The sequence below is a fragment of the Neofelis nebulosa genome, chromosome 6 (genome assembly GCF_028018385.1).
Source record: "Neofelis nebulosa isolate mNeoNeb1 chromosome 6, mNeoNeb1.pri, whole genome shotgun sequence".
NCBI lineage: Eukaryota > Metazoa > Chordata > Mammalia > Carnivora > Felidae > Neofelis > Neofelis nebulosa.
In genome coordinates this window covers 12,688,406-12,702,356 of record NC_080787.1, presented here as the reverse complement: position 1 = coordinate 12,702,356, position 13,951 = coordinate 12,688,406, and the positions used below count along the sequence as shown (strand labels likewise).

At 48.9% G+C, this 13,951-nt stretch overlaps 1 protein-coding gene across 5 annotated transcripts in view; it reads right to left on the bottom strand.

Moving 5' to 3' along the window:
• Window positions 1-9,273, bottom strand: part of MBOAT1 (membrane bound O-acyltransferase domain containing 1) — a 107,398-nt gene extending 98,125 nt beyond the window's left edge. The window contains exon 1 of one of the 5 annotated variants that reach the window (XM_058732871.1): window positions 8,903-9,273. In XM_058732871.1, coding sequence (XP_058588854.1) covers window positions 8,903-9,258 — 356 coding nt within the window. In that variant the 5' untranslated portion in view covers window positions 9,259-9,273. The remainder of the gene's footprint in view (window positions 1-8,902) is intronic. The other 4 variants (XM_058732878.1, XM_058732875.1, XM_058732870.1 and 1 more) reach the window with 4 other exon arrangements.
• Between the last annotated feature and the right edge of the window lie 4,678 nt (window positions 9,274-13,951).

Genomic DNA, 13,951 nt, shown 5'->3' with positions numbered 1-13,951 from the left:
AGCTCCCCTTTGTCAACTTGCAGCCATGTGCCTCTCGGACTTCCTCCTCCTCCGTGACTCATCGTCCCATGCAGACCTCCTTCCCTCTGCTGACCTCCTCAAAGCCCTCCCTCTGCTCTACCCAAAACCCCGCACTGCCGTCCCAGCTCTCTCCCTTCCCTCCCAGCCTTGGTGGAGAACTATGTGCCAACAGATGAGCAGAGACAGGAACGTCACTGCTTTTCCAAATTCCCCTCCCCTTTGCTGCCTCAGCCCACCTCTCTTCCACCATCCTTCTAGAAAATCTGTGCTCCCTCCAGTCTCAGCCCAAACTCCTCCTTTTATGAAGTGAGATGGTGCGGGGGCGGGCGGGGGCGGGGGGGGGAGGAGGGAGGCTCAGTCGGTTAAGTGTCTGACTCCTGATTTCGACTCAGGTCACGATCTCACGTTGGTGGGATTGAGCCCCATGTCAGGCTCTGCACTGGCAGCACAGAGCCTGCTTGGGATCCTCTCTCCTCTGTCTGCCCCTCCCCTGCTCGCACATGCGTGCATGCTGTCTCTCTCTCTCTCTCAAAATAAACAAACAAAAGGGGCGCCTGGGTGGCGCAGTCGGTTAAGCGTCCGACTTCAGCCAGGTCACGATCTCGCGGTCCGTGAGTTCGAGCCCCGCGTCAGGCTCTGGGCCGATGGCTCGGAGCCTGGAGCCTGTTTCCGATTCTGTGTCTCCCTCTCTCTCTGCCCCTCCCCCGTTCATGCTCTGTCTCTCTCTGTCCCAAAAATAAATAAATAAAAAATGTTGAAAAAAAAAAAAAATAAAATAAAATAAACAAACAAAAAAATGAAGGGAGGTCATGCACGCAGAGCAGCTGACTTAGTGCCTGACAGGAGGGTGGGTCTACCCTCTCCGGTCCAGCCATATGCTCTCAGAATCTACCAACCTAGACAGCTCAGTTACTGCCCAGCCTTTTCCTCCACCTCCAGCTCACGTCCCAAGTCCACCTGCTTCAAACTTTGGGAGGAAGTCTGCCAGATCCCCCCCGCCCCAGTCCACGGGGGTGGCTGGCTAAACCCAACTGTCACCCCTACCATACAACCACACCCGGACTGTCATCACTGCCCCGAACAGCTTCACTAGGAATCTTCCACTCACTAGGCCAGCCCCCACCCGCCTCCTTTCCTCTGCACCTACTCCTCAGTCCCTCCAAAACTCTGGATGTGTCCCTTCTCTCTCCCATCACTTCCAAGTACTTGTCGGCATCTTTCAACACCCCTTCTTCTTAACTGCCTAGCAACCCTCTCTGCAAACGCCCAACGGTTTTGCTTTTGCTCCTAGAAGGAGCTGCTCGAAGAGAAAAATTGCATATTGGCACAAACTCATGCCTCGCAAAATTTGTGGTTTTCAGCCCGTCGATTACACTCAGCAGCCCGTTAAATGGACCGTGCACACCCCCTTCTCCACATCCCAGAAAGACAACACTATGCCTTCTCCCATCCTCAAACGCCCGCCCTCCTCCGTCCCTGCAACCTGCGGTATTCTCCTGCCCTGCTCCACAAAATTAAAATCTTCCCACACCTTATGTCCATCACTGTCTTCCCTTTGATGGTAGCATTGGTGCCCAGCTTCAGCTGGCCGGAGAATCACCTGGGGAGCCCCTCCACCCCAACATTTGATTCACCAGTTGGGGCCAGATTCCTGAAACACACATGTCAGTAGATTCTGAAGAATGTCCATGCATCAAATTTTATGGAAAACTCGTCTCTAGCAAGGGTCTACAAAATCCAATCCTCGGCCAATCCCAGCCCACTGCCCGTTTTCTGTGTGGCCTGCCGGCTAAAAAAACGTTTTTTCTCTTTTTTAAGGATTGAAAATAATCAAAAGAAGAAAACTTCCTGACACATGAAAAATTATACAAAACTCCAATTTAAAACTTTTTTTAAACGTTTATTAATTTTTGAGAGACAGGGACAGAGCAGGGGGGAGAGAGAGAGACAGCGAGAGAAAGAATGAATCCGAAGCAGGCTCCAGGCTCTGACTTGTCAGCACGGAGCCCGACATGGGGCTCAGGCTCATGAGCTAGGACATCGTGACCTGAGCCGAAGTTGGACACTTAACCGACTGAGCCACCCAGGTGCCCTCGAAACTCCAGTTTACAAGTATCCGTAAGTGAAGTTTCCTGAGAATGCAGCCACACCCAATTATGGATTCACTATGTATTATGTTATTTATTCTACTCTCATGCAATGGCAGAGCTGAGTAGATGTGATGGGCTGCAGGGCCTGAGGCCGAAGATACTGACCGTGTGGCCCTTTATAGAAAACGTCCACAGAGCTCCAGTCTGTAGGATGAGGTACAGACACGCCAGAGCCCATCGGCTGCCTCGTGACGTGACCCCTGCTCTCTTCCCCAGCCTAGACCCCGCGGTCCACTCACTGCAGCCCACAACCCACTTCAGCGTGTTCTCAGCTCCCAGAACTGAGCGGTTTCAGTCATCCACACCTATGCGTGTGTTCTTTCTACCCACTTTGCCTGCTAAACTCCTCCTCATCCTGCAAGACCCAACACGTGCTACTCCTCACCTGCCAGAGGCTCTCTGACAACCACGCCTTGTCCCCTCGCAAAGAATAGATATTTCCCTCCACTCTGCTTGATTAATTGGGATCCCAGTGTGCCGTGCAGAGCAGTGGTTCTCAGACTTCGGGGTGCCTCAGCGCCCCAGGGGGCTCATTAAACCACCCAGGGCTGTGCCTGTCCCCCGAGCAGCAGATGGGGACACTAGGCAGAGAATGGATATTACTTTTTATTTTCTCGTTTATTTTTGAGACAGAGACAGCATGAGTGGGGGAAGGGCAGAGAGAGAGAGAGGCGGACAGAGGGTCCGAAGCAGGCTCTGCACTGACAGCAGCAAGCCTGGGGCTCGAACTCACGAACCGTGAGATCACGACCCGAGTCAAAGTCGGACGCTCAATGGACTGAGCCACCCAGGCGCTCCTGAGAATGTACATTTCTCACCAGTTTCCAGGCTGATACCGTTGGTCCAGGTCACTGCACATGAGCAACACCAGTTGACGTATGTGTCCCTGCCTCACCCAACAAGATTTTTGAGGATGGACCCTATTTTATTGCTGTTTGAAACATCGCAGCCCAACAAACCCCAAGGAATTCTTGGGGAACACGGGAGAAACTCAATACTTGTTGTCTGCAGTCTAACCAAATTATTTTCCTCCTGTTTGCCAATCATTTTCGACATCAGAAGAAGGGGGCATCAAGGGGAGTGCAGATCTGACTTTGCAGGAACTACTGAGGCCAAAAAAGAAAACTAATGTAGCACTCTGCAGGGCTGATGTTCTCTGGCCTGCCATATGCCCACACCCATCCTGAGCTGGGATGAACTGGAAAGTCCCAAGGTGAAGAGCAGATTGTTCAAGTCAGAAACCCAAGGGTACAGCCTTGAGGCGGCATCAGTGGGGGGTGTGGAGGGGGTGGGCCAAGCAAAGGACCCTTCTCCCAACAAAGGCTGATCTGCTGTCCACTTGGTTGTAAACCATGTTAAAGGTAAATAGTAACTTCTACAGGAATCCAACATGTCCTATGGCTTTGCCTTCTCTGTTCCACCAGGGCACCATCTACAAACTTCTGTCAGCACCTGCACAAGTCAGTGAGTACACAGTACTTGTATACTTACATGGGTCCTTTGTCTCCTCTACTGGTGTGCAAGCCCTTCCAGGACAGGGGCCTTGATGCTTTTTAGCCTTGTATTTGTACCACCTGGCCAGGTACCAGGCACTAACAGCATTAAATAAATATTTAATTGATTTAATAATGACTATGGAATGTGAGCTGAGCTTTTAACCAAGGGCAAGATCTAGATAAGAAGAGACTTGCAGGTTGGGCTTTCCAAGATTGGACAAGGGAAACAACCGGTGACTAAAAGCTCCAGGCAAGTAAAGAAACCTCGCGGTCAGAGGCCTCGGTGGAATAATCGAAACTCACTACTGGACTCACCATTCATCAAGAATGCCAGGTCCTTAGAGCTGGTCTTCATTCACCCAGCCTTTTAAACTACAACACAAGCTTATGTTAATTGCCCTAAACCTTTGCTGCTTTAATCTCAAAATCATTTCCTGGATTCTTATGTCCTGGTCTATTTTTCCCTTGACCCTTTTCCTGATTAGGTTGGGGTTTGGGAGGGGAATGAAAGCCAGGCAAGGACTTCTAATTCAACAAAGAATTGCTACTTTATGCAAAAGTATACAAAGTCTGGTAGGACAATCGATAAAAACAGCCTTGGCCCCCAGAGCTCCCCACCACCAGAATGGAAATTCCTCATAGTCAGGAAACCCATTTCTTGCTCAGCTTTCAAAACTCCTTTCAAAACAGGCGTTTTAACAATTAACAACATTGATATCCAATGCATCACGCAATTAACAACATTGATATCCATCCATCATGGTGGTTAAATCAGTCTTACAAACTGTGACAGTTATGTTTAGTTTAGGGGCACCTGGGTGTCTCAGTTGGTTAAGCATCCGACTCTTGATTTTGGCTCAGGTCATGATCTCTGGTTCTTGAGTTCAAGCCCCACATCAGGGGGAGGGGGTAGGTTACAGTGACAGCATTGAGCCTGCTTGGAATCTTCTCTCTCTCTCTTTCTCTCTCGCAAAAATAAATAAATAAACATTAAGAAAGAAAGAAAGAAAGAAAGAAAGAAAGAAAGAAAGAGAGAGAGAGAGAGAGAGAGAGAGAGAGAGAAAGAAAGAAAGAAAGAAAGAAAGAAAGAAAGAAAGAAAGAAAGAAAGAAAGAAAGAAAGAAAGAAAGAGGCGCCTGAATGGTTCAGTTGGTTAAGTGTCCGACTTTGGCTCAGGTCATGATCTTGCAGTTTGTGAGTTCGAGCCCCGCATCGGGCTCTGTGCTGACAGCTCAGAGCCTGGAACCTTTGTCTCCCTCTCTCTCTGCTGCTCCCCTGCTTACGTTCTGTCTCTCTCTCTCTCTCTCAAAAATAAATAAACATTAAAAATTTAAAAACAAAAGAAAAGGAGAAAGGAAGGAAGGAAGGAAGGAAGGAAGGAAGGAAGGAAGGAAGGAAGGAAGGAAGGAAGGAAAGCCATCCTTAGTTTAAAGGCAGATCAGGTCACATTCCACAACCAAAACCAAGTGAAAAGGAAACGAGCAGATGACTTAAAAAATAAGACAAATACTCATCCTTTGTTCCCTGATTCACTCTAAATGAGAAAGAAAAGTTCTTACCTAATTTATCCCGGGCAAGTGAAGCTTTATATCTAAATAACCCTACTAGTTGTCGGCACTCCATACTTGCTATACACAGCGACCCACTGTTTTAGAAATCCAATTTTCACACACTCACCTGTGACACACCTGTGGAGGGTCCTACATCATCATCCATTTCCTACCCTCTGCATCTGAATTCTTCTGTACTCTACTTGTTTCTAATCAAGTAAGATGATTTTACATTTAACATCTCTAGGAAGATGTCAGACTAGTAAAGTCCCTGGAAATTAAAATAATAGACGTTTCCTCACGATCGATCGCCTGCAAGCTTCCCTGGGGAGTTAACAGAACAGATAAATGAAAGAATCAAATGAAAAATGAGTTCTTCACTCGCACAGTAGAGTGCTCAACAGATATTTTAGGTTTTTTGCAAGTAATAAAATACTTGACACAGGGACACCCAGAAGCCAAAGACATTCTCAGATGTACCTTCAATGCAGAAATTACGAATACAAGCATGAAATGCTATGAAATGCGAACATGGGGAGGGGGGAAGAGTCAACGTCTTCAGGTGGGCTATAAGGAGCTATTTAAGTAACACAAGGGACATGTTTTGTCACCTCTAGCATATTGCAGGCCAATAAAAAGCCACTCTTCAGTGGGACAGAAGCAAACATTTATTGAGGACTATTCTCTTATTCCTGGATCGTCCTCCACCTCTGGCTCTACCTCTCTCTTCCAAGTTCTGTGCCCAGAGTGGAGCCCCTGCCGACCGCATCACCCAGGCACCCCAGGCCGTCACCCTTAGATGTGATCTGACTACTGCGGAGATGGGCGAGAGACGGAAGGACTGTGGGTGGAGGGAAGGAAGGCTGAGGCTCTCTCTCTCTCTGCTTCCGCCTGCAGGGGTGGATAGAGCTCTCACTGGGCAACAGTAACAACACATCCTCCCCCTTCCCCTTCCCCTTCTGCATCCAGGTCTTAGTACCTGAACCTCCTCCGGTGGGTCCCTTAATGCTGCCCACATCCCTCCATGTAGTTCATTAAAGTGTCTCCACTGCAACCCACTGAGTTGAGTTTCCTGCCAGGACCCTGTGTGAATGAAGGACCTTCCTGATGTAGAGCATTTTTTATCTGCATAAACTTTCTCCATTCTAAAATGCAGATTTTTTTTTTTTTAAAGAGAGAGAGAGAGCACAAGCAGGAGAGAAGGGCAGAGAGAGAGAGAAAGAAAGAGAGAGAATCCTAAACAGGCTCCATTCTCAGCAGAGAGCCCAACACGTGGGGCTCAATCCCACGGGCCTGACATCATGACCTGAGCTGATCTCAAGAGCCACACAGTCAACTGACTGAGCCCCCCTGGGTGCCCCCAGAATGCAGAACATATTGCCATTTCCCCTTTTACCCATGGGGGCATTTGGAGCTCTAGGAGGCTGAATGCCAGCCAGTGGTCACAGAAGCACTCACAAAAGAAGTCTGCTGGCAGAGTAGGTCAAGTCTGACATCTAAGACCTTACAAAGGCCTTGAAAGGGTGAGGGAGAGGGGTGCCCGGGTGGCTCAGTCGGTTAAGGCCCGGACTTCAGCTCAGGTCATGATCTCACAGTCCGTGAGTTCGAGCCCTGCATCGGGCTCAGTGCTGACAGCTCAGGGCCTGGAGCCTGCTTCGGGTTCTGTGTGTGTGTCTCACTCTCTGCCCTTCCCCCACTCCCTCTCTCTCGTGCGCTCTCTCTTAAAAATAAATAAAAAATAAACATTAGAAAGTGTGAGGGAGAAAAACACACCAAGCTTCCAAATTCTCAAGCCACAACTTAGCCTCAAACCACATTATTTATGGTTTGCGATTTTCATCAGGCCTTAAATAAGTGAGCTAGGGCATTGCCCTATATGTACTTCTTCCAGCAAGAATCACTCAGATGTGACCCTGCTGGAAGGTGGCAGGTGGCGGGGCCATCCAAAGATCAAAGACATCATGGGGCGGGGGGAAGGAGGGGAGGGGTCCTTCTTTGCCCATGGCCCACTTTTCTTTTTCAGTTTATCCCAGAAATCCCTTCTCCCAGCCTTAAACATCCTTAAGCCTCTTTTATTCTTGTTTATAAATTAAAAACAGGGTTCCTCTGACAAACCCAGGAGACTGGGGATGGGGGTAGATGAGTTAAAAAGCACCTGATAATATCGTACCAGCACCTCTCAGTTGTAACTTGTCAGGGTTCCTTAACTATCCCTTTCCATACGAAAACGCTCCCCAGATTCCTCTCTCTAGCAATGCCAAATAACTTAAAACAGAAAATGCAACTAAAATAAATTCTGATGGGGGTTGGGGCTGGGGCTGAAGGGTAAGTACAAAACACATTCTGCTTAAGGAAAGTCAGCTATGAGTTATATAGCAGTTTCAGGGCAAAAGAATCTGTTAGTATCTCTGCCTTTGCCTAAGTCCCTGGGACTCTCCCACCTTCATTACAAATCGAAGACTGATTTACAAAAGCACAAATTAGCATCTAATACCTCCCCCCCATTTGTTAACTTTCTGGATTTTGCAACTGATGCAAAGGCAAATGGCCACAGGAGGTGGAGCTCTGAATCAGATCTTTGGAGGCAGCCAGGTAGAAGGGTGGCTCAGTAAACAGTATGTGAATAAGGCAAATGTCCAGGTCTCACTTCCTCATTGCAGAAGGAATGTGAGTGGAGAGGGCAGCAGGTATACTCCCGTTTGAAGAAGAAAAAAAAAAAAAGAAGAAGGGAAAAAAAAAAAAAAAAAGATCAGTAGTGAAAAGCAGAGGAAGAAACCTGGGGCAAACCTGGGTATGAAACTAAACCGAGGTGAATGGGCGGTCCCCCAACACACTTCATTCCACTTAAATCAACATATATTTACTGACTCTCCACGAAAGACATGGCAGATGTAGCCTACAGCACCTGCAGACACAAGAAAATGAGTAAGGCAGCCTCAACCCTCAGGCAGATTTCCTACCAGGAATTATATTGTTCTTTATTGCCATTTTCAGTTTTAACGGTAGCAGACAGTTCCTGGACAGTCCAAGTAACTTCTCTGAGCCTCTCTTCTCCCACTATCCTAACTTACTCGGGAGCCTAGAACCTCAAGAATGAACCCACTGGATAAACTGGAGCCCCTTGGGAAACCATGGCAATCTTGTGTAACTCCTCCCTTTCCGATGGACATCACACCTGGCACAAAATAACTGTCCCTCTGATCAGGCAAGTCTCACCACCCAAGTCTAAAACCCAGGTGTCTGTTCAAGCAACGGGCTGCAGAAACAGACCAAGCCGGCTTATCTTTTAAGGACAGAAATCTAAATTAAAAATAATCAAGACTCGACTACACGGATGGAAAAAAAACAAAACAAAACAAAACAAACACCTGATTCATTTATCAGAATACCTTAGAACTTCGTGACAGGAAACGAGGCAACCCAAAACCTCAAGAAGAAAAAATATATGTATCATTTGAACCCGTCTTTCAGGGTATACCGATTTTTTTCACACTTCGAGGACAAAAACGTTGTCAGTAAAAAAGCCCACCTGTCGAGTCTGTGGCTGTGAAATCTGCTATAGGGGCTGGGGGGGTGGGGGGGTGGGGGAGGACCGTCGGTGGCTAACGCGTGCCCGCAGCCCGCACCCCCCGCGGTGGCCCGGGAGGAGGGTCCCTCGCTGCGCCCACGCCCCGGCCGCCCGTTACCTGGTCCAGCGGGATGCCCAGGAGCTCGCTGAGCGGGTGCAGGCAGGTGGAGCCCGTGGTGCGGTACGAGAGGCTGGACGGCGGCTCCGCTGCCATCCTGCATCTTCGGGAGGCGGCTGCCCCGGCCCCAGCCCGCGCCACCCCGCTCCCCGTCCCGCAGCCCGAGCGCTCGCGGGCCGCTGCCCCAGGCGCGCGCGCGCGCACGGCCGCCTCGCCCGCGGGGTCCGAGCCACCAGGCCGGGGGCCGCGCGAACTCCCGGGGCGCAACCTCGGCGTTGGCGCGGCGGCCCCGGGTCGCGGTGGGAGGGCCGCGCCGGGCGCGCTCCGCTTCCCGCTGCCCTCCTCTCGGCGCTCATTGGCCCGGCCGCCCGGGACGGCCCCGGGAGGAGGGAGGGACGGAGGGAAAGTGGGGAAGCGGAGCCCGGCCCCGAGCGCCGCCCGGCCCGCCCACCGGGCCAGAGCCCGGGCCGACCCGGGCGAGGGAGAGCGACGCCGGCGGGCGCCGCCGCCCTGCCCTGCGGCCGCTGGCGGGCAGCCCCGGGGGCGGGAGGCGCCCGTCCGCTTCCTTCTCCCGAGCTCGCCGGCCTGCCTCCCCGCGCCCCGCAGAGGTCTCCATCCCGGCCACCCGGGCGGGCGCCTCTCCCCGGGGAGCACCCCGCGCCCCACCCTGTTTTGGTCTCGCTGCAGTCTCGGCTTCCTCCCCGCCCCCCTCCCAGTCCGCGCGCTGGCTAACATTTCCTGCGCTTTCCTTTGGAGCCTTCTCGCTCGCAGTCCTTGCTGCAAAGGGTTAATCTGCTAGGGGCTGGAGGCCCAAGGAGACACCACCCCCCGCCCCCCCCCCCCACCACCACCGGGCTGCAAACCAGCGCCCCGGAACCCAGGCTCCCGCTCTTCGCGTTCCCCTGCGCGAGACCCTGAGCCGTGTCACATCAGCAAATGGAGGGATCTTTTCCCCCATCCCTTTGGCTTGGGAATTCTTTTACCTCTGTAAGAAGCGGTGCTTCTGTTACGTTAGTGCATTCTGATACACGTTTTCACGCACGTGTTCTCAAAAGGGAGACACTTCGTCTCTGTCCCCAGAGGGAGCCAAACGTATCACGGGCACTCAGAGAATGGTTTCAGTTGATTAATCGGTTTGGAGACTCCGGAAAGCCTTGAACTGCTGTATGCCAGCTGATGAAGCAAGCTTTACAGGAAAGCAGCCCTCTAAGCTGATGGGCATAATAAATCCAGGGAAAGGGAGCTGATGCGGACTCCCAGTATACACGGGGAAACCAAGCCCAAACTTTTGCATCAGCAGTTTACCTGGGAGTTGTTACTGAGCCAAGGAGAATCCAAACGGGCGGGCAGGGACGTTCAGGCAGACGTAATATTGTTGTCAATGTGGCCTCCATCTTCAAATCCACCCGCAGGCCTGCCTGACAGACACTGGTAACAACTTCTCCCCAGCTCAGCCCTCACTCTTGAGTTCTCCAGCGGTTTAATCACCAAAGAGCCGCCCCAAACTTTGTAGTGCCAGGCCAGAGTTTCTCAACCTATGATCCCCCATCCAGGGGTGGGGAAAAAAAAAAAAAAAAGTCTCTACCTCCACTCCCCTGCCCCACGGAGATGTTATAGGAGGTCACTAACAGCAGATGACAATCTCAGCTTTATTCACACCACACCCACATTCACACTCACAGAGGCACTAGGCTAGACAGGTTCAACAGATATCACACGGTTCTGGAAACTGACCAGAACTGAAGCTGTGTTCCTCTTACCCTGAGCAGCATGACAGCCTAAGGGAGGTGGTTGAGGGCAGAAGGGGCGTGGAAGCCTGTTTAAAAAATAAAAATAAAAATAAAGTAAAATCAATAAAATCAATACTTAGATGTGAACTCCCAGTAAGGAAGAGGAGGCCAGTTTGGGTGGTATTTATGAAGCAAGTACTCAGACCACTCATAATCTTCTACAAACAAATCCATGCTCCTCAAGTTCAGAAAATGGGTCTTTGCATTGGCATAGATTTGAAAAGAAAAGAGTAGGGGCACTGGGGTGGCTCAGTCGGTTAAGCAGCCGACTTTGGCTCAGGTCATGATCTCATAGTCCGTGAGTTCAAGCCCCACGTTGGGCTCTGTGCTGACAGCTCAGAGCCTGGAGCCTGCTTCGGATTCTGTGTCTCCCTCTCTCTGCCCCTCCCCCGCTCATACTCTGTCTGTCTCTCTCAAAAATAAATAAAATTTAAAAATTTTAATAAAAAATTAAACTAAAATGACAAGAGTAGCCATCTACAGATTTTCTTCTGCTCAGCAAAACACAGGTTATAATCTAGTCTAAAATTTTCCCTTAAAAATGCAGTAACTATGCTCAGATCTTGAAAACAAAATGTTACAGGACTTAAATCTTAACAGTTCTATTCTAGTGATACTGTAGTACAATTAATGCTAAAAGAACTATCAGGTGCAATATCAAGAGAATGGAATAGCTCCATGATTGATTAATCAAACAGGCTACTAAAGAATGGACTATCATTCTAAGACGTATGAGAGATTCACCATAGACACGTCACTCCCCTTTCCTTCCCATTTATCTCTGTTCACATCCTCTGTCAACTGTAGATTTGTAATAATTATTATTTTATATATTAGCTACAACTTTACAAAAGTTGTTTCATTTATCAGTGACAATAGCCCATGTGGCAGTTACTATAATCAATATTTTACAGAGGAGAAAACTGGAGTTTATTTTTCTTTAATATTTATTTTTTGGGAGAGAGAGAGAGAGAGTCTGAGCAGGGAAGGGGCAGAGAGAGAGGGAGACCCAGAATCCAAAGCAGGCTCCAGGCTCCGAGCTGTCAGCACCGAGCCCAATGTGGGGCTTGAATTCATGGGCTGCGAGATCACGACCTGAGTCAGCGTCAGACGCTTAACTGACAGAGCCACCCAGGTGCCCCGAGAAAACTGGAGTTTAGAAAGTTAAGCATCATAGTTGTGTTAAGGGAGGTTAAGCCAAAAAAAAAAAAAAAAAAATGTCTATCTGATCCAGAACCTGGGCTTTCAGTCATTATCCACATTGCCTTCTCTAAAACAAAGCATTTCTCTATCAAGAGGCCCGCCCAGGGGCGCCTGAGTGGCTTAGTCGGTTAAGCGTCCGACTTCAGCTCAGGTTAAGCGTCCGACTTCAGCTCAGGTCACGATCTCGCGGTCCGTGAGTTCGAGCCCAGCGTTGGGCTCTGGGCTGATGGCTCAGAGCCTGGAGCTTGTTTCAGATTCTGTGTCTCCCTCTCTCTGACCCTCCCCCGTTCAAGCTCTGTCTCTCTCTGTCTCAAAAATAAATAAACGTTTAAAAAAATTAAAAAAAAAAAAAAAGAGGCCCGCCCACACATGTGACATGGGCCTGTCATTCCTGATGGCAGGGGTGGTGCTACAGGCAGTCAGCCTTGCCTGTTTTCTGTCTGCAGAAGAATGAGTCTTGATGTCGAGATCACTTGTTTAATCTCCCATACAGAGCCATGCTCAAATTGCGAAAGCCAGACAAAAAGACCTGGAAATTTTTCTGCCATGTTTCAGGAAGGCAGCATGATACTATGGACTGATAGAAACTCAAGACCAGTCACATGAGCGGCCAGAACCAACCAATGATTCTCAAACAACAAAACTGAATTCAAACAGTCCTCATGGGGCACCTGGGTGGCTCAGTCAGTTAAGTATCCACTCTTGATTTCAGCTAGGGTCATGATCTCATGGTTCACGAGTTCAAGCTCCACATCAGGCTCTGCACTGACAGCACAGAGCCTCCTTGGGATTCTCTCTCTCCCTCTCTCTCTCTCTGCCCCGCCCCCTGCTCTCTCTCTCTCTCTCTCTCTCCCTCAAAATAAATAAATAAAACTTAAAAAAAAAGAAATTAGTCACTGATAACTGAATGCAGAAATAAAGCCTGCTGACAAAACTCCATCAGCTAAAAATACTCAGAACGATATTTATAAACATGATTTTGTACAACTTCTAAATGTCAGGACTGGAGCCTAAAACCTAGAGGAGGCACAGATTAATTAACAAACTAATTAACTCTTCTTAGCTGAAGCTTCCCTTTTACGAGCTGACATTTTATTTTTAACTTTAGTCTTTTGGGAATGAGAGCTTCCTCAAATGCATCCCTGCATACTTAAGTGGACTTAGTGATCACAACTGAATTTTTATTGGTGAGTCGGGCATTACGGTGAATAAGAACCCATTCCACAATGCAGCAATGTCTCTGAGTCCACTGATACATCAAGAGTTTGTCCTTGTCCTACATTATACCCAAATAAGTAAACTTTCTCAATTATTGTGTCTACTTTCTAGTTTTTCAGTCTTCTCTTCTGCTCTCATATTCCGGTTGTCGCTGCCTCACCTGCCATTTTGATTCTCCTGTGATCTTGTGAACTCCATAGATTGCCTTCACAAGGCTTTGGCTGAGTGCCAAAGGAGTTCTTGAAGAAGTGAAGTATTTCAATTTTAAGTAAACCCATACTGTCTATCTTGGATATTCAAAGTCTTCCCCCTCCCCTTATTTCCTGCTTCTTTGGCTATGTTCCAAATACTCCTGCCAAAGAAGTGTTCTAAGAATAATAAAGTGTGATTGAAGACAATACTTGAGGCTATCTGGTTATGGTAATGCTGTCAGGATTCTCTGGTCGGCTGCAGTAATAAATAAATAAATACATACATACATACATACATACATACATAAATGAATAAATAAATAAATAAATGCATGCCAGGTAGGACCTAGCCCAATGGCTGGAGCCCTTGGGTGTGCTGAGATGCTTGGCTCCCACTCTCTCCATCCCCCACCTCAGCCTCACTGTGGGTGTCACTGCTAAGGCTACTGCCATCTCAGGCCTCAGCGAACTCCACAGCATTAACCCATGTGTTAACCATGAACCCTTGTGTTCATCTTGGAGACCATTTGGAATCTCTCTCAACTCTTGAATTTTTCACCTTCCTCTTCCCCTTTCTGTTCTGTGCCTGACCCAATGATAGTGCCAAGCATAACCATATTTTGGAATGAGTGGATAGATGGTTCCCT